A 19540-nucleotide genomic window follows, 5' to 3' on the forward strand; every position below is an offset into this window, starting at 1 on the left:
CGCTCGTGAAATTTCAAGTCTTAGACTTCTATCCTGTAACATTGTCTGAAGTTGATAGTAAAACAAGATTTCAGTATATAGCTTGAGGCTCAGGTTTTTAGCCAGAAACATAAGAAGCATTTTCCACATTACCTTTCTTCCGTGTATTCCTGAGACTGACTAGTCCATGTTGAACCCACACTTTCCTGTCTTCCTTACTTTTTCTTTCACTGCTTTATTTGATTTGCAAACTCTTGCCTTACCTAATAATAAGTCATACTTACATAGTGCCAAGCAGGCTTCTAAGCACTTTACAGAGAACTCATTTAACCCTCACAGCAACCACCGTTTACAGATAAGGAAACTGAGGCACAGAGTAACTCACCCAAAGTGGAGCTGGGATTCTCACCCCCATGGCCTGATTCCAGAGCCAGCTCTTGACCGTGATGCTGTAGATTGCCTCCTTAGTAGGTGGTTCTTTGAAGGCAGGAATTGTCTCACCCACCCCATCTCCCAAATAACATTATAGTGTTTTAGTATTTTCATGGCTTCCTAAGTTGAAAATTTCTCAAAGATACAAGATAGAAATTATTTCTGACCTTTTGTAAACACATGCGGCACCATTAAGTCGCTTATAGTACACTAGTGGGCAGTATTCAGTCCACACATTTATTGACCTCTATTGTGTGCCAAACACGGAAATTATTTACCTTTTCCAAGAATTGTTGTGACTGCCAAATGAAAAACATTTCTCTATAAAGAGAGCATCATCAGGGGCTCCTCAACTTGAATGGGGGGTTATTACACTATAATTTTGTCCTAACTTCTCAAGGCTGGAGGCGTTCTGAGAAGTTGTCTCCCCTCCATATGTCACCACATCAGAAGACTGTGTATAGCTTGTCACACATTCACACATTGTCGCATTTGCAAAAGGACTTGTCCCTTTGTAGGTGGAATTGGTTTTTCTTTAAATTAATTGCCACATCTCTGTTTATTCTACATCCTTTTTCTTCAGGAGCATATCCTTTGTGAAAATGAAGTGCAGTACCTAGTACAGTATCTGTTAATACTGTGAAATGAATGAGCTGAGTTTGGTTTTTGTTGTTATTGTTGTTCTTTGTTGTTATTGTTGTTCTTTGTTAATGAGTTATTTAAGTGGCATAAGAATACAGGTCCATTTTAAATCCATAGGCACTAAGCGAAAACATTAACAACGCCATCTTATATCCATTCTGTGATTTTGACATCTCAGAAATTAGGATGGATTTTATAGTTACTGGCATCATGGGATTACGAGTGGCAGTATTTTTTAAATTTGTTGTTGATAGATAAAACAATGGTGCATCTTCCAGTTAACATCCTAAATTTGATGAAAAATGGTATATGTTTAATCCTTGCACTTTTTGAGAGGCGTATTGGCAGAAAGTTGAATTCCATTAAATTTTGCCTCTACTTGAAAGATACATTTGAAGTTGTTTTGTATTCCTCATATTTGGGTTTGGAAGAGAAGTAAAAGCCAGTCATTTGTTTTCCAAGTACTTCATTGTGAGTTCTTTTTAAAATTACAAAAGTAAAATGTTTAGAATCTCAGTTTCGCAAGATGAAAAAAGTTTTGGAAATGGATGGTGGTGATGGTTTCACAACACTGAATGCTGCTGAACTTTACGTTTAGAAATGGTTAAGATGATAAACTTTATGTATATTTTATCACAATTTTTTTCAAAAAGTAATATACTTAACGCCATTGTCCTTCAATATAGAGATGCATAGAATAAAAAGTGAAAGTCACCTTTGTCCACACACATTCCAACTCCTCCCAATTTTCCTCCTTGGTATCTCTTCCCCAGAGGTTTGGTGTGTATCTTTTCAGATATTTCTCTCCTAAGACTTTTCCTTAAAGATGTGTGGGGGTTTCAGTGATCCTTCAAGTAATTTTTCACTATAATAAATACAGTTGTAACAGGTAAAATAAAAAAATATTTGAGAGAACGTCATTTGATAACTGTGCTTTTTTGATCTTAGGATTGAATTTACTATTTTATTTATTCTCCACGATACTTTTTCTTAGAAGTAGTCTGTATAAATTAATTATTGTAGCCAAACAACTTTAGATCTTAATACAGAGCGGGAAGAAAATGTGAGAAAAAGTGCGACATGATAGCCTTAAATTAGCTGCTCAGCAGAAGCAGCCTTTATGTGGTTTCCTTGCAGTTGACCACTCATCCTCCCTCTGTTGATGGGCAACTGTTGTCTCTTAAACCCAGGTCTGGGCTGCTGCAGTAGTTTACTCAGTGGTCTTCCTGGGTCCACTCTGGCTTCCTTCAGTCCTCTTCTCCATTCCTAGGGAGTTCAAAATGTGTGGGCCTTAATCTTGTCTTCTGCCACATTCCCTCTAGAAGCTTCCTGTGGCTCTTGCAACATAGAGGCCTACATCTTTAGTGTACTCTGCCAGGCCCTGCACATTTGCCTCTGTACCTTTTTTTTTTTTTTTTTTGAGATGGAGTCTTGCTCTTTTGCCCAGGCTGGAGTGCAGTGGTGCGATCTCGGCTCACTGCAACCTCCGCCTCCCAGGTTCAAGCAATTCTCCTGCCTTAGCCTCCCGAGTAGCTGGGATTACAGGCGCTCACCACCATGTCCGGCTAAACTTTGTATTTTTTTTAGTAGAGACAGAGTTTTACCATGTTGACCAGGCTGGTCTTGAACTCCTGACCTTGTGATCTTCCTGCCTCAGCCTTCAAAAGTGCTGGGATTACAGGCGTGTGAGCCACTGTGCCTGGCCACATTTGCCTCTGTATTAGTCCATTCTCACACTGCTGATAAAGACATACCCAAAATAGGTAATTTATAAAGAAACAGAGGTGTTGTTGTTGTTGTTGTTTTAAATTTATTTTTTTGAGACAGAGTCTTGCTCTGTCGCTCTCAGCTCGCTGCAAGCTCTGCCTTCCTGGTTCACACCATTCTCCTGCCTCAGCCTCCCGAGTAGCTGGGACTACAGGCGCCCACCACCACGGCCTGGCTAATTTTTTTGTATTTTTAGTAGAGACAGGGTTTCACCACGTTAGCCAGGATGGTCTTGATCTCCTGACCTCATGATCTGCCCACCTCAGCCTCCCAAAGTGCTGGGATTACAGGCATGAGCCACCGTGCCCAGCCAAGAAACAGAGGCTTAATGGACTCACAGCTCTACGTAGCTGAGGAGGCCTCACAATCATGGCGGAAAGTGAAAGGCACATCTTATTTGGTGGCAGAAAAGAGAGAATGAGAGCCAAACTAAAAGGGAAACCCCTTGTAAAACCATGAGATCTCTTGAGGCTCAGTCATGACCATGAGAACAGTGTGGGGGAAATTGCCCCCATGATTCACTTATCTCCCTCCAGGTCCCTCCCGCAACATGTAGGAATTGTGGGAGCTATAATTCAAGATGAGATTTGGGTGGGGACACAGCCAAACTTTATCAGCCTTCTTCCTCACCTCATGATAGCGCTTTCGTGCCCTGCATTCCTTGATGTTAACCCTGTTTCAGGGGAAGCCTCCCTGTTCTGTTGGTCTAGCTCATGTCCTGTGCTCTGCTCTTTGTAAGTATTTCTCTTAGCTTATGTCCTCTCTATGAGTTGGGGACCACGTTTTTGTTCACCACCACATCCCTTTAGCTTAGCACATACTTGGCACTTGGTTCAAAGAAAATTTTTTGAGTGAACCATTTGATTTTGTTTTTTGTTTTATAGAGCTGAGAAGTTTGTAGGTAGGGAGTTGATAGTATCACAAAATTAATCTGTATACCCAGATCTTGGTCCCCTGGCAGTTTGGTTTTCAACCATAACTAAAACTTAGTTATCCTAGAACAGTTTTACCACTTCTTCATTTTTTATTGGGGTTCTTTTGAAAATTAATTTAGACTTTGCAATACCCAGTAACCTGGCCTTTCATTAAGAGGAATCAAGCAGGCCAAGTAGCTTTTTATCATTCCATTGAACATGGCGATGCAAAATGAGCAGATATGTGAATTCCTGAAAATCATCTTGGAATAAACTGTTCTCTAACTGATACTTATTTTAATTCCAGAACATGGTCCAAGACAATTCCTGGGAAAGTTCAGTTCTTCTCAAGTGAGGGTTCTGACACATCTATACCAATTCCAGTAGTGCCACTACGGGGTGTGGATGACTCCTACCCGCCCCAGAAGAAGTCCTTCATGATGCTCAAGTACATGCACGACCACTACTTGGACAAGTATGAATGGTTTATGAGAGCAGATGATGACGTGTACATCAAAGGAGACCGTCTGGAGAATTTCCTGAGGAGTTTGAATAGCAGCGAGCCCCTCTTTCTTGGGCAGACAGGCCTGGGCACCACAGAAGAAATGGGAAAACTGGCCCTTGAGCCTGGTGAGAACTTCTGCATGGGGGGGCCTGGCGTGATCATGAGCCGGGAGGTACTTCGGAGAATGGTGCCGCACATTGGCAAGTGTCTCCGGGAGATGTACACCACCCATGAGGACGTGGAAGTGGGAAGATGTGTCCGGAGGTTTGCAGGGGTGCAGTGTGTATGGTCTTATGAGGTAAGAACAGAATTCTTTACCATGGGAAAAACTTAATTTTGTCAGTTTTGTCATTAGTTCTGAGTGTATCATAGGAAATAAGAGATGATACCCTCTTTGAGGGTTAAAGTTGGCATTATTCTACATTTTTAGCCTTAGATTAAAAATTTCAGTTCCCCTTTATTACCTTTTCTCAGCTTTGAGCGCATTATCTTCTATACGTTTTCTCCCCCACCCGCCCCCCCCCCCCCCCCCCCCCCACAGTCTTGCTCTGTCTCCCAAACTGGAGTGCAGTGGTATGATCTCGGCTTACTGCAACCTCCGCCTTCTGGGTTCAAGCAATTCTCCTGCCTCAGCCTCCCGAGTAGCTAGGATTACAGGCATGCACCACCACGCTAGGCTAATTTTTGTATTCTTAGTAGAGATGAGGTTTCACCATGCTGGTCAGGCTGGTCTTGAACTCTTGACCTTGTGATCTACCTGCGTCAGCCTCCCAAAGTGCTGGGATTACAGGCATGAGCCACTGCGCCTGGCTCTTCCATACTTTTGTCCTAATACTTAATAAATAATGGCATTTGGGGCCTAAAGAATAGATAATGGTTTGTTGATGGTCACGGTGATATTTTCTTGATTATCCAGAAAATCATCTTGTCTGACTTCTGATTCCACAGATATAATTGCAAGAATGTAAGATATCTCCCTATTTGTTTTTGCAAAGGCCTGGCTCTTGTCATCTGGTCATAATGACCTACACAGATTAGAAACTTATCTGTTTTGAATTTATAAAAGGAATCATGATGTAAAAAAGCCAGTAGCATTTGGTTTTGCATTTGTTGTGTACCTTGACTTTCCGATAGTGACTGTAATGTGTGAGTTTACAGTATAGTTACTGCTTTAGAATAGGTGTCATGTAGCTTCTGAGTTACTGTGACACATAAATGAAATTGCCGAAGGAAGTCCAATTGTAGATGTTTTCTCTGTAGCAGTTCTAGAGAAGATGAGTTGGCTTTGGACTTTCCTCTGTTGTTGTTGGCAGTGTGCTCCCTTTGCCTGCAGTTTGCAGAATCTGATATCAGTTAGGGTGAAAGAAATTATTTAGGTTGTGTTGTCTTTAGTTGTGAGGAGCAGAGGGAATTGCTAGATCTTTTGCCTAAGAAAAAGAATACACTTTCTGATATGAGCTGTTAGCTTTTTTCTGAACTAATTTTCTAAAGCACATACTTGAGTGAAAGAGTAGTATTCTTGCCTGTACTTGTCTACCCCCAGACTTGCTTTTAAATGTCTGCTAATCACTCATTTTTTTTGTTTGTTTGAACTTTAGGGAAGTGGACATTTTCAAGCATACACGGGGTGGTCATGTAATTTTTAATTATAAAGTCACAAATACATTTTAAGTCCTAAATGTGATCTTGGGTGAACGCTTTAATCCCTGTGTGCCTTACGCTATCCCCCCAACCCCAGCACATAGGGGATGGCTCACTGGGCCTGCAGGATCTCTCTGTTGTCACGGATTTTTGCAGTGAGGAAAGCTGTTTGAGGATTTCACGCTGTTTTAAGCAGAATACAGCTGGCAGTATTTCTGCATTTTCCCCATCCTAATTAAGTAGTTATAGCCTTAACACATTTCATTATGGTTAAAACATGTAACACGTTGTGTATTTTGGAACACTTTCCCCTGACCATCATCTCCGAGAAGCCAACCTTCTTGCTGTAATCATAGAAAACAGACCTTCTTTTGGGAGAGAAAAAGTGTGTCTTAGTGTGGTCGTGTTATATACTGCTGGACAGACACCAACGAAGCCAGTCTCTTGAGTTTGATCAAGAACTTGGGTTTCGCATTAGTGCCAAGATGTAGTTAGAAAGTGTCATCCTGGGGCTGCAGGGGTGGGAGGCCATTTTGGAGATGGTTTTCCTCTGATATGAGGTAATTACAAAAGGTTTCTGATGGCCTACGAAGGGGTACATGGGGTGCATGGAATTATCCTGTCTGGACACTTGAAGCCTCCTCTTAGGCTTGATGCATCCTGTCAGTGGCTGTATCAGCTAAAGGGACCTGGTTGGTGAGAAGGCCCCCAACCTGGGTAGTTCCCTGTCTCCCTGCCTTGGGAGGTGGATCCAGGACAGCAGCAGCTAGGCTCTCCCTGGGAGTGTGGTGAGTTGGGCCTGCTGCAGCTCTGCATTTCTTTAAATGCCCTGTGGTGATAAAGCTTTGACTCAATGCTGCAGGCTTCTCCTCAGGGGCTTGTGCCACAGGGCCCTCCCGCCTGCAGTGCCCAGAGTTCTCTTTTTCTCTTCTGTGAGCTGCCTTGCCTGTTCATAGACTTGGCCCATATTTCTGCTGAAATGTCTGTCTTAGGGTTTTGTTGAAGTGCTTTATTCTGGATGGAGTATCTTTTCTCAGACTATGACTTATCTTTTCACCTTAATTGTGGAATTTTTATTGTACATGAATTGTGAATCTTTAAGTGCAATCTAATGCATCATTCTTTTCTTTTACGGTTTATGCTTTTGTGCCTTGTTTAAGAAAATCTTCCCTTCCTTAGGTCACGAATATTTTTTCTCCTGTATGTTTTCTTGTGTTTAAAGTGTTGCCTTTCACGTGTAGTTCTTCATTATAATTTTAAGAATTCATCTATTGGAATACTTGCCATCTTATTAGACCTTTGATTTCTATGTTTTTTTCTTTTTCTTTTTATAAAACTTTAAGTGCTTCTCACGTAAGTTGTTATTAGGGTTTATCATTGTGTTTACCTCTCAGGTAAGATTAATCCTTCGTGTGGATGAGGAACTTTTTATTAAACCTCCTGTAAATCTAGTTTCCCCATTAAGGCTCACATTATGGGAAATTATTGAGGTGTAGTCTTATGTTAAAGACAATTATGTTAAGCTTTGGGACTTGGAAGGTACTTATTTTGCCCTATTATAAACCAAGCCAGAAGGTATAATTTTTTTTGGCAAGTAGAAATAATACCTTGGGATAACACTTAGGTAATTAAAATGACTTGTGAGGAAAGGAACAACTATCAAAATCAATGTCAAGATTCATTTCTAAACTTGTTTTGATAATTATTGGTGGTTATTAATAAATAGACTTGAGAACTTTGTTTGGAAATAATGTTAAACCCACAGAAAAGTCACAAGAGAGTAAGAGCGTAGGCCTTGAGGCTGGAGAAGAGCTGAGAGGAGCTCGGCTCCTGGTTCCCCTTGCCACATGGTGTCAGCAGTATTGACTCAACTCAGGTGAGGCTTTTTTGAGAATTATTATTGAAAGGTTTGAAATAGGAATTCATTTTATCAAGGCAAGTACATTAAAAGCTATACTACTCTTAAGAGGGAACAAAAAGAAAGTTGACTTAAGTAACCTATTCATTTTGTCTTTTAACTTTCGAGTTGACATGTACTATACCTATGGAAAAGTGCATAGGTCATAAGTGTAGAGCTCACTGGATTTTCACAGACTGCATACAGGCAACCAGTACCCAGATCTTTCTTTTATTATTTCTGATATTTGACTAGGGGTGAAGGTGTAGAGAGTAATCATTATTAATGAAATTTGGAGATAGGCAAAGGCGGATTTGACAACTTTAAAATGTTTATTGTTTTTAATAGCCGATACTGTCATGTGGCTCAAAATTCAGAAGTGCAAAGGGCTTATAGGAATATGTCTTCCTTCCTCTGCCTCCAGCCCCTGGGCTTCCACTGTGAATCAGCCACCACGGTGCCTCCTTATGGAGGTTTCCTGTGTGTCTTATCGTATCATATACAAACAATTAAGTTTCTTCTTCTCTCCCCATTTACATGAATGGTAGCGTAATACTACTATCTATGTCTTGGAAGATTTCCTATTTGGTAAATAAAAGAACTTCGTTTTTTTGATGGACATTCAGGCTATTTCCAGTTCTTTCAGCACTGTTTCTAGGGGGTCATTTAACCCAAGGCTCCCCAACCTTTTTCATGTCATGACATTGACTCCGTTCACTCACGCTGAGGAGCCTGTCTCCAGGGGCTGCTGTTACCCCAATCCCTAGCTGCTGTTACCCCAATCTCTAACTGCTGTTCCCTCCACCACCCCTACAGCCCCATACTACTCTAGGCCTGGAAGGATTATTATCTGGGCACATGTGGAACTTCTTTGTGTTACACCCGCACACCAAAATATACCAGTTATGAAGCTCTGAGTTAGCCAGTAAGTACTTGTTAAGGGCTCATTAATGAGCCCAGAACTTCCCTCTGAATTGGTAGGGAAATTGCAAAAGATTGAAACATGAATGGCCGCCTTTTTTTCCCTGAAGGACTTCAGAGTAGTTGAGGAGACAAAGACCATATGTTCATGAAACAGTTGAAGAGAAATTAAAAATATGAAACCCTATGATACTGATTTTAAATATAAAACAGTGCAGGGAAGGCTGAAATGGATAATGTTCTTTTTATGGGAAGGCATATCATCAAGGGAAATTGGAGTTTGCAGCAAAATGTGTAAAAAGATAAAATCTTCCTGGTTAGTCCAACTGTCTTATAAAAGAATGTTGAACATCCATGTACCAGAAGCCTGGGGTATTTTTCCGTTTAATAATAGAAGAAATACTGTTTCTGGCCGGGCGCGGTGGCTCAAGCCTGTAATCCCAGCACTTTGGGAGGCCGAGACGGGCGGATCACGAGGTCAGGAGATTGAGACCATCCTGGCTAACACGGTGAAACCCCGTCTCTACTAAAAAAAAATACAAAAAACTAGCCGGGCGAGGTGGCGGGCGTCTGTAGTCCCAGCTACTTGGGAGGCTGAGGCAGGAGAATGGTGTGAACCCGGGAGGCAGAGCTTGCAGTGAGCTGAGATCTGGCTACTGCACTCCAGCCTGGGCGACAGAGCGAGACTCTGTCTCCAAAAAAAAAAAAAAAAAATAGAAGAAATACTGTTTCTTTAAAAAAAAAAGACACATTGCAATTGTACATATTTGTGGAGTATGGTTTAATGTATTCATGTATATGTTGCATAATGATCAAATCAGGAAGATTAACATGTCCATCACCTCATGAGAGGTTTTTGAATGTTCTCTCCACAAAGAAATAATTTTTCTTGACTTTGGGTTATCATGGAGATGACTTGTGTTACAGTAGTTGCTTCCTCACTCGTTTAGGCTGCCCGTTAAACTCGCAGGCCTGAGAACCAGGCAGACCCTCAGTGGCTAGAATAGATGTCCCAAAGAGTGAGCACTAATGCTGCATGTTCTATCCATTATCAAAAGTGGGGTATTAGGGCAGGCGTGGTGGCTCACGTCTGTAGTCCCAGCACTTTGGGAGGCCAGAGTGGATGGATCACTTGAGGTCAGGAGTTCAAGACCAGCCTGGCCAACATGGTGAAACCTCGTCTCTACTAAAAATACAAAAATTAGCTGGGCATGGTGGCGGGCACCTGTTGTCCTAGTTACTCAAGGGGCTGAGGCAGGAGAATCACTTGAACCTGGGGGGCAGAGGTTGAAGTGAGCCGAGATCACGCTGCTTCACTTCAGCCTGGGCAAAGGGCAAAACTCCGTCCCCCCCCCAAAAAAAAAGTGGGATATTGAAGTCTGTAATATCATTGTTATTTTTAAGGCAGACTCTCGCTCTGTTACCCAAACTGGAGTACAGTGGCATGACCTCAGCTTGCTGCAACCTCTGCCTCCTGGGTTCAAGTGATTGTCGGGCCTTAGTCTCCTGAGTACCTGGGATAACAGGAGTGCGCCACCATGCCCAGCTAAATTTTGTTATTTTATTAGGGATGGAGTTTCACCATGTTGACCAGGCTGGTCTTGAACTCCTGGCCTCAAGTGATCGGCCTGCTTTAGCCTCCCAAAATGCTGGGATCACAGCTGTGAACCACCACACCTAGTCCGAAATCTCTGATGTTATTGTTGAATTGTCTGTTTCTTCCTTCAATTCTGTCAGGTTTTTCTCCTTTTATTTCAGGGCTGCGTTTTGGGATGTATATATGTTTATATTTGTTATACCTACTTGGTGGATAGATACTTGTATCTTTATAAAATTCCTTCTTTGTCTCTAGTAACAATTTCTGTCTAAAGTCTATTTTGTCTGATATTAGTATAATGACTCCAGCTCTCTTGGTTACCATTTGCATGGTATATCTTTTTTCATCCTTTTGCTTTCAACTTGTTTGTGTCTTTGAATGTAAAGTGTGTCTCTCATGAAGACAGCATATAGTTGGATCATTTAAAAAATTCGTTCTGTCAATTTTGCCTAATAATTGGAGTGTTTAATTAATTTGCATTTAATATAATTACTGATAGAGGAGGACTTATGCCTGCCATTTTGCTGTTTTCTGTATGTCATATCTTTGTTTTTCTGTTACTCCAATACTGCCTTTTTTATTACCAAGTGTACCATTGTAATTCCCTTGTCATTTCTTTTACTGTATTGTTTAGTAGTTGCCTTGGGAATGAACATCTTACCTGATAATTTAGTTCTGATTAATACCAACTTAACAGTAGTAAACACAAGATTTGCTCATGTGTAGCGGTGTTCTCTCCTCTCTTTGTGTGGTTGCTGTCAAATAAATTATATCTTTATACGTTGTATGCCAGTCAACAGAGTTATAATAATTGCTTTATATACTTGTATTTTAAATCAGATCAGAGAAAAAAGGAATTATAAAAAAATACATTTATATCCTTTTTTACCTATGTAGTTACCCTCATTGGGCTTTTTATTTATGCCTATTTGAGTTACTGTATAATGTTCTTTCATTTCAGCTTGAAAGACTTCCTTTAATATTTTTCATAGAGCAAGTTTGCTAGACATGAATTCTCTTTGTTTCTCTTGGAACGTCCTAATTTCTCCTTCATTTTTTTCCTAATTTCTCCTTCACTTTTGAAGGATATCTTTGTTGGATATAGAATTCTTGGTTGCCAATCTTTTTCTTTTATCACTTTGAATGGAGTCTGTCTGGCATTCATGGTTTCTGATAAGAAATCAGTTTTAATCTTACTGAGGAGCCTTTGTATGTCATGAGTTGCTTTTCTTGCTACTACTCTTAAGATTCTCTTTGGCTTTCAACAGTTTGATTAGGATGTGTCTAGGTGATCCCTTTGTGTTTATCATACTTGGAGTTTGTTGTGTCTCTTGGATATGTGGCTTGTTTTTCATCATATTTGGAGATTTTTCACTTATTATTTCTTGAGTATTTCTGCCCCTTTCTCTCTGTTTCTATTTTCCTTTGGAACGCCCATCATGTTGTGTTCTACTCATTTTTACTCCTGTTTTCTTTCTCTTTCTCACTCTAGATAATTGCAGTGGCCTACTTTCAGTTTCATGGATTCTTTCTTCTGCCTGTTCAAATCTGCTGTGATATTTTCATTTCAGATATTGTACTTTTCAACTCCATAATTTCTGTTTGGCTCATTAAAAATACAAATAATTTCTGTCTCTATTGGCTACTTTTCCACCCTTTGGGCCATACTTTCTTGTTTCTTTGCATATCTCATAATTTTTTTTTGGAAACTGGACATTTACTTACTATTATTTAAATGTGACAGCTCTTGAAATCACATTCTACCCCTTCTTCAGGGATGTTATTGCTGGGCTTTGTTGTTTGTTTAGTGTCTTTTCAGAACCAGTTCTGTACAGTGTATTTTTTTTGTATGTGGCCACTGAAGTCTCTCCATGATTTGTTTAGTGCTTAGCTAATGACTGGACAGAGATTTCCTTAGATGCCTGGAACTAAAAAGTTTCTGACTCTTTGCTGAGGGGTATGTGTACATGTTGGTGCTTGCCCTGAACACTCACCAGGCAGTTGACAACTCTGCCTTAACCTTCACTTAACTTGCTTGTGCAGAGAGCTTAGGGCCTTCTTGGATCTTTGCTGAACCTGCACACCCCCCCACACATGCATGTGGTCTTGTAGATTCCCAGGAGTCATATACTGAAGCTTTTTCAAAACCCCATATCACATCTTCTTCCTTGCTTTTCTTTTTAAGCTTTTTATGTAGCCTGTTTTTTTTTTTTTTTTGTTCCCCCACCTCTCCTCCCCCGCCAGGTTTATGGTTAGCCATCCCCTTGGGCAGTGCAGTATTCAGCAATTGCCTGTGATTGTTCTTGACCAGCCCCCCTTCTGCTTCCAAGAAGCTGTTCGCAACAGAAAAATTCTGAGTCAGGTCCAATAAAGACAACATTGCAAGGTCTTCCAGGGAACCAGATAGGTCAGACAATGACAGTTCTTTGGGAATGGGGCTTTGAAGGAGCTCCAGCCGCTTTATGACCCCTCTAGTGGCTTCCAGGCTGCTGGTTTTTGCTGTGACTGTAGACTGTTGTTTTTCAAGGCTAGGGGAGAAAACAGACTGGAAATAGGGCAAATTAAAATGCCATAAAACTTACTATTACCAAAATTTTTGTCTTTTTCTTGCATAAATGCTGTCTGGATTACTGCAAAGCTTTAATATCCAGAGTCCTGAAAAGGTTGTCTCTGCCCATTTTTGCCAGCGTTCTCTTTACTTTTAGGGCAGACAGAATTTTTGGAGGTCTTCACTCTGCCATTTTCACTGATGTCACCTAGGAGCATCCATTATGGGGCCTTAGCTCCACAGCTTAAATTTTGCTTTTTATAATTAAATGAATTATGCTGAGTGTCCCCTTACACTCTGATTAAGAAGTCAGGGTATTGTGCTCTAAAAATTAGAAAGACTTCCAACCAATTAGTTACAATATTCACATACATTAATTTCAAAAATAAAAAAAAAAATTTTGGACATCTGTAGCAAGACACTGTGCTAGCTGGAGACACAGCAGTGCAGAAAGCCAAGACCATGGTCTCCTATATGCTGGTGGAGCGAGTTGGGGTGCAGTGAGACGGACAGTGCAGAGGAGTATGTGTGGTATATTTAGGACATAGCATAGTGGCCAGCATGACTGTAGTGGAGTGATGAGGCAGAGCGGGGCGAAGGGTAAGGCCAGACAACACCAGAGTTGAGGGGATGCAGGGAATGCTAAGGACATTGGTTTGGGCACAAATAGGCCTGACTTGAATCATGTTGCTTCATTCGGCTTCGTTCTTCACTAGCGGTGTGGTCTTGGGCAGCGAGTTGCCTGACTCCCTTAAACCTTAATTTCCTTAAAAATGGGGTGAGAGTAGAAATTGTCTACCTTATAGGATGGTTCCAAGAATAAATTGAGAAGATGCATGTTGCCTATTACCATAGCTCATGTTTGAGACATGCTTGTGAAATGTGAGGTGGGCTCCGGTGGGAGGCAACTGGATCGTGGGAGTGGATCTCTCATAAATGGTTTGGTTGTGGTGCTGTCCTCCTAACAGTAAGTTAGTTCTTTACAAGATCCGGTTGTTTAAACATGTGTACCACCCCCCTTCTCTTGCTCCCATCTGTGCCATGTGAGATGACATGCTTGTGAAATGTGAGGGCTACCGGAAACTATCCTCAAGTATCTGAAAAGCAAAGCCCTTCAGAACTCATTCCCTGAGACCGCACGTAGATTTTGATCTATATGAACAAATACGTGAATATGCTTTGTAGTAACATTATAGTCTTGGAATCCCATGTGTTTGTTTTTACAATTTAGGGAAGACTATTGTGACAGAACCAATCATAGTTTACCTAAGATGGATGTGTTAGCTGCTTTAAATCTGTGATTATTTTGTTGGCAGAACAAACCTTCTCCAGGTACGTGAACATCTCTGAAATGGTTTCACCATTGGCTATATCAGAGTCCTGTGATTGTGAGAGCCTATTAGCACATTCTCAGGAGGTGGGATCGACATATCATTTTCTTTATCTTAAGACATAGCACAGTGGCATTTCCTGTATACATTTGAAGAGATTGAGATCACAGCTGTTATCGCCTCAGTTCCCATAATAGAACTGATGTGTTAGTCCATTCTCGCACTGCTATAAGGAAATACCTGAGACTGGGTAATTTATAAGGAAAAGAGGTTTAATTGACTGATGGTTCAGTAGGCTGTACAGGAAGCATAGCACAGGCATCTGCTTGGCTTCTGGGGAGGCTTCAGGGAGCTTCTCATGGTGGAAGGCAAAGGGGAAGCAAACATCTCACATGGCACAGATGGGAGCAAGGGAAGTGGGTGGTACACATGTTTAAATAACCGGATCTTGTAAAGAACTAACTCACTGTTAGGAAGACAGCACCACAACCAAACCATTCGTGAGGGATCCACCCCCATGATCTAGTTGCCTCCCACCGGAGCCCACCTCCAACACTGGGAATTGCATTTCAACATGAGATATGGGTGGGGACAAATATCCAAACTGTATCAGCGGTAGTCTGCCTTTTAAAACATACATCAATATTCAAAGCATTCTGAGATAAAAAGAAAACAAGACTCGACAGTGGCTCATGCCTGTAATCCCAGCACCAAGATGGGAGAATCACTTGAGCCCAGGAGTTCAAGACCAGCCTGGGCAACATAGTAAGACCCTGTCTCTGTCAAAAAAAAAAAAAAAAGAAAAAAATTGGCTGGGTATTTTGTTGCACGCTGTGGTCCTAGCTACTTTGGAGGTGAGGTAGGAAGATGGCTTGAGCCTGGAAGGTTGAGGCTGCAGAGAGCTGTGATTGTGCCACTGCACACCAAGGCAGGATACTGTAAGCTATACGGGAAAGCACAGGGTGGGTGCTTGGATCAATTAGAGCAGACAGGATGAGTTGGGGAGCTGTGGGAGGCACTCCGGTTGCCTGGGCCATGCCCTTCTGTAAAGGTGGCTGGGTTTCTGGACTGTTCCAACCAATCACGAAAGCATCCTTTCACATTTTTAAGAGGTCTTAAGATGGCATCAGCAAAGCTTTTGAGTCTTTAGTTCTAACATTTAATCATCTTTATTGAACTAATAAGACCCTCTGCTGTTTGAAAAGGAACAGGTGAGGGAACAAAGGTGAAACTGGATCTGGTGGTAGCAGTGTTGTTCATCTAAGGCAGTGTTGCCTGGGATAGGAAAATCGGAGGTAAAATGTAAGGTTTAGAAGTGTAAGTCAGTGTATGTGTGGACTTCCAAGTATTAGCATTGCCTGTGGGTCTTAGACCACGTGGGAGTTTCTTAGAGGCAGACCATCTGCAAGAGAATCACTTCAGGTGCTTGCTAATGGGCAAATTTCTAGGCCCCAAACTTGGCAAGTGGAGTCCAGTGATCTGCATTGTTTACAGGCTTCTCTGGTAAATTTCATACTTGCTAGTGTTTAAGAACCATCATTGCCATTTAGCCCTGGGTCTTTCTAGTAAGTAACTTTTATAAAGTCAGGTTGGTGGGAGGCCAGACTTGGCACACAAATGCCCCCAGTCATATATTTGATAGGTTAATGCTTTATATATATGTATTCTTTTCCTTTCTTCTCTCCTCTGAGCCATGTTACTGTCAATGAGTTGTATAACCAGATGCAGTAATGTGTTACTTAATGACAGGGATGCATTCTGAGAAGTGTGTCCTCAGGTGATTTTGTTGTATAAACATCATAGAGAGCACTTGCACAAGCCTAGACGGTACAGCCTCCAACACACCTAGGCTGTATGGTGTAGCCTGCGGCTCCTAGGCTCCAAACCTGTACAGCATGTTACTGTGCTGAATACTGTAGGCAACTGTAACACAATGGTGTTTATATTTCTAAACATATCACAACATACGAAAGGTACAGTAAAAATAAGGTATTACAGTCTTATGGGACCACAGTATAAGGGGTCAGTTGTTGACTGAGACATCGTTACAGGGGCCATGACTGTAAAAGTGAGCAGATGAGTGGTCAGCACTAAATCCTGAGTCACAATGTGGAAGTATTCTGTATTAGATGAGACGAAAACAAAGAACTTTTGGCCAGGGGTTAAACTGACAAACACCTTAAAGCTAAAACTAAATGATATTTTAAAACATCTTTTGTTTCTGTAATTGATGATTTTACAAATATGTGGTCTGGTTATAAAAGCCTTCTTAAGTCTTAGCTTTTGTTAGTTGCCATGAACTGTAACTCCAGATTTATTTATCAAACAAATTATAGTTTAAAGAAAGTAGTTGGTCGGGCACAGTGGCTCATGCCTGTAATCCTAGCACTTTGGGAGGCTGAGGTGGGTGGATCACGTGAGGTAAGGAGTTCAAGACCAGCCTGGCCAACATGGCAAAACCCTGTCTCTACTAAAAATAGAAAAAATTAGCTGGGCGTGGTGGTGAGCACCTATAATCCCAGCTACTCGGGAGGCTGAGGCAGGAGAATCACTTGAACCTGGGGGGCAGAGGTTGAAGTGAGCCGAGATCACACCGCTTCTCTACAGCCTGGGCAAAGAGCAAAACTCTGTCTCAAATAAAGTAGTTAACAAAGTGTTTGTTAATCACTGTGGTGGTTTTAATGCTTGTTTTAAAGTCTTTGATAATCTTCCTCCTGGAAGTGGAGCTTAATTTCCCTCCTCTTGACTGTTGAGGAACAGGGTGACTCAAGTCTCCTTAATGGAGAATGGGAATCTGGTGGACACCACCTTGATATCACAGGAGTGGGTCACATTTGTATCAGGTACCCCCTCAATGTGATGGCATGAGAAAGACATGTCACCTCTGCATAGTCTTCCCCAAATCCACAACCCCAGTTTAATCAGGAGAAAACTTCAGACAAACCCAAGGTGTGAGATTTTCCACAAGATACTTGATCTGTGTTCTTCAAAAGTGTCAAGGTCACGAAAAGCAAGGAAAGACAGGGAAACTATCAGAGGTTAGAGGTGACCAAGGAGGTGGGATTACTAAATGTACTGTGGGGCCCTAGATTGGACGAGAAAAAGGACATTAGTGGGAAAACTGGTGAAATCTGAATAAAGTCTACACTTTAAGTAATAGTGTATACCTATATCAGTTTCTTAGTTTTGCTCTGTGTGGCATAGTTAAGTGAGATGTTAACATCAGAAGAAGTGGGGTGAAGCTGTGGGAACTCTCTCTGCCATCTTTACAATTCTTCTTTAAAATCGTCTCGAAGTAGAAAAGTGGCTAGAACCAAGAGATAATTGGACACAAAAGTGATGTCGCTTTCTCTGCCTCTGTGTCCTAATGGCTTCTCTATGCCAAGGGGAAACTAGGCAAAGCAATAGAAGACTAGATCCTCTGTGACTCTAAGTGGATATTGTGAAGGATGTGATTTTTAGCTTATTGACTTCTAAGAACCCTCAGACAGAAAGGTCTTTGTGTGTGAGGGCTGTAGACTTCTAACCCTTACAAAGAGCTTATCAGTTGAGCAAGCTTATAATGTGCTGTGTTATTACTGTAAAAAATTTGTAATGGTACCATTACAGCAAAATGTTTCCCTGGCTAAAAAGGTCTTTCAGCATTCACTCCGCAATTTAACGCTCAGGCTTGCTGACATCATCTTGGTTAACCCTGTAGTGTTTGGCTTCTGTGTTTTCTCTCATTGAACTCTTGTAGGGGTTTAAAAAGAAAAACAAAAAAAGTACAAAGCTATTTTCTTTGATGTCTAGCACTTATTTCCACAGCCTTTTCTTTAAAAACAAAACAAAACAAAAAACTACCTATGACAGAAAAATACTATAGGTGCTAGTTTTTCTTTCACATATGTTAACTTGTCTGTGCATTTTCCTGGAACAGATACACTGGTTTTAAAGACAAAACTTTTATTTAAAATGATGTGGTTTATTTAAGGTAGAAAGTTGAGTACGGTTTCATTTATTTTTACCACCCGAGGAATGCCTGTTTGCTTTTTAGGTGCTTATATATTGATGCTGTAATAATTCAGATTTCTGGTTACTTTATTAGGGTAGGGTGAGCGTGGATATTGAATATCCCAGATAATACAAACTTAATTTTTAAAACTTTGTTTTTATATATATATATATACACACACACACACATATATACACACACATATATACACACACATACACACACACATATATATACACACACACATATATACACATACACATATATATACACACACACATATATATGTAGAGAGAGAGAGAGACTGAGAGAGAAACTCTCAATCCATCACCCAAACTGATGTGCAGTGGGGCAAGCTTGACTCCTCCTGGGTTCAAGAGATTCTTGTGCCTCAGCTTCCTGAGTAGCTAGAGTTAACAGGCACGTTCCAGCACACCTGGCTAATTGTTGTTGTTGTTGTTGTTTTTAGTAGAGAGGATTTTGCCACATTGGCCAGGCTGTTCTTGAACTCCTGACCTTAAGTGATCTGCCCACCTCGGCCTCCCAAAGTGTTGGGATTACAGGCATGAGCCACCACACCGAGACTGTTAATATATATTTTTAAAAAATTGTCTGTGTACCTGTGTGCGACAGGCCCTGCTCTAGACATAGGGGCTGCCACAGTGAACACAGCAAAGTTCCTGTTCTCACGATGTGTTTGTTTCTCTATGGGGATGTCAGAAAATAAGGAGACAAATAAATAAATAATGGCAGGTGGCACTGAGTCTGAAGAAATACAAGTATGATAAGGCGGTAGACTGATGGAGGGACGGGGCTGCTTGTCCAGCTGAGAGAGTGAGAGGCAAACCATGGTCATATATGGGAAAGGACCTTTTGAGCAGTTCAAGCAGAGGGCGTGCAGAGGCCCTAAGGCAGTGGAATAGTTCATGACTAAGAAAACACGGAAGCTGAGTTGTTAAGAGCACGTGAGTGAGAGGGGCAGCGTCCTGTGAGGCCTGTCCCCTTCTGTGATAAGAACATTGAGGGTTACAGTCAGTGAGCTGAGAGGGCCCTGAGAGTTGGGGCAGACGAGTCTCCATTTCCAAATGGTCCCTCTGCTCAGCTCATGGAGAAGCAGCTGCAGAGTGGGAGCAGGGAGGTTGGTTGGCAGGCATGCTGATAGTGTGAGAAGAGGCGAGGGAAAGTGACTGGGACCAGGTGAATGAGGAGAAGTAGTTGAATGGTGGATACATGGATAAATTTTGCAGGTAGGGTTGGTAGGATGTGGGGAGAGAGACAGGTTGCCTGAGCAGTTAAATTCCCAATGAACTCACAGGAATAGAGTTCCTGGTGAAGGGAAAGACTGGGGAAGTTCAGGCTTGATATACAAATA

The 19540-nt window shown here is 41.4% G+C and overlaps 1 protein-coding gene across 1 annotated transcript in view; it reads left to right on the top strand.

Moving 5' to 3' along the window:
- Positions 1-19540, top strand: part of CHSY1 (chondroitin sulfate synthase 1) — a 74202-nt gene that overhangs the window by 11683 nt on the left and 42979 nt on the right. Inside the window, exon 2 of the mRNA XM_007990583.3 lies at positions 4042-4537. Within this exon, the coding sequence (XP_007988774.1) occupies positions 4042-4537 (496 nt within the window). The remainder of the gene's footprint in view (positions 1-4041; positions 4538-19540) is intronic.

Source organism: Chlorocebus sabaeus, chromosome 29 (assembly GCF_047675955.1).
Source record: "Chlorocebus sabaeus isolate Y175 chromosome 29, mChlSab1.0.hap1, whole genome shotgun sequence".
NCBI lineage: Eukaryota > Metazoa > Chordata > Mammalia > Primates > Cercopithecidae > Chlorocebus > Chlorocebus sabaeus.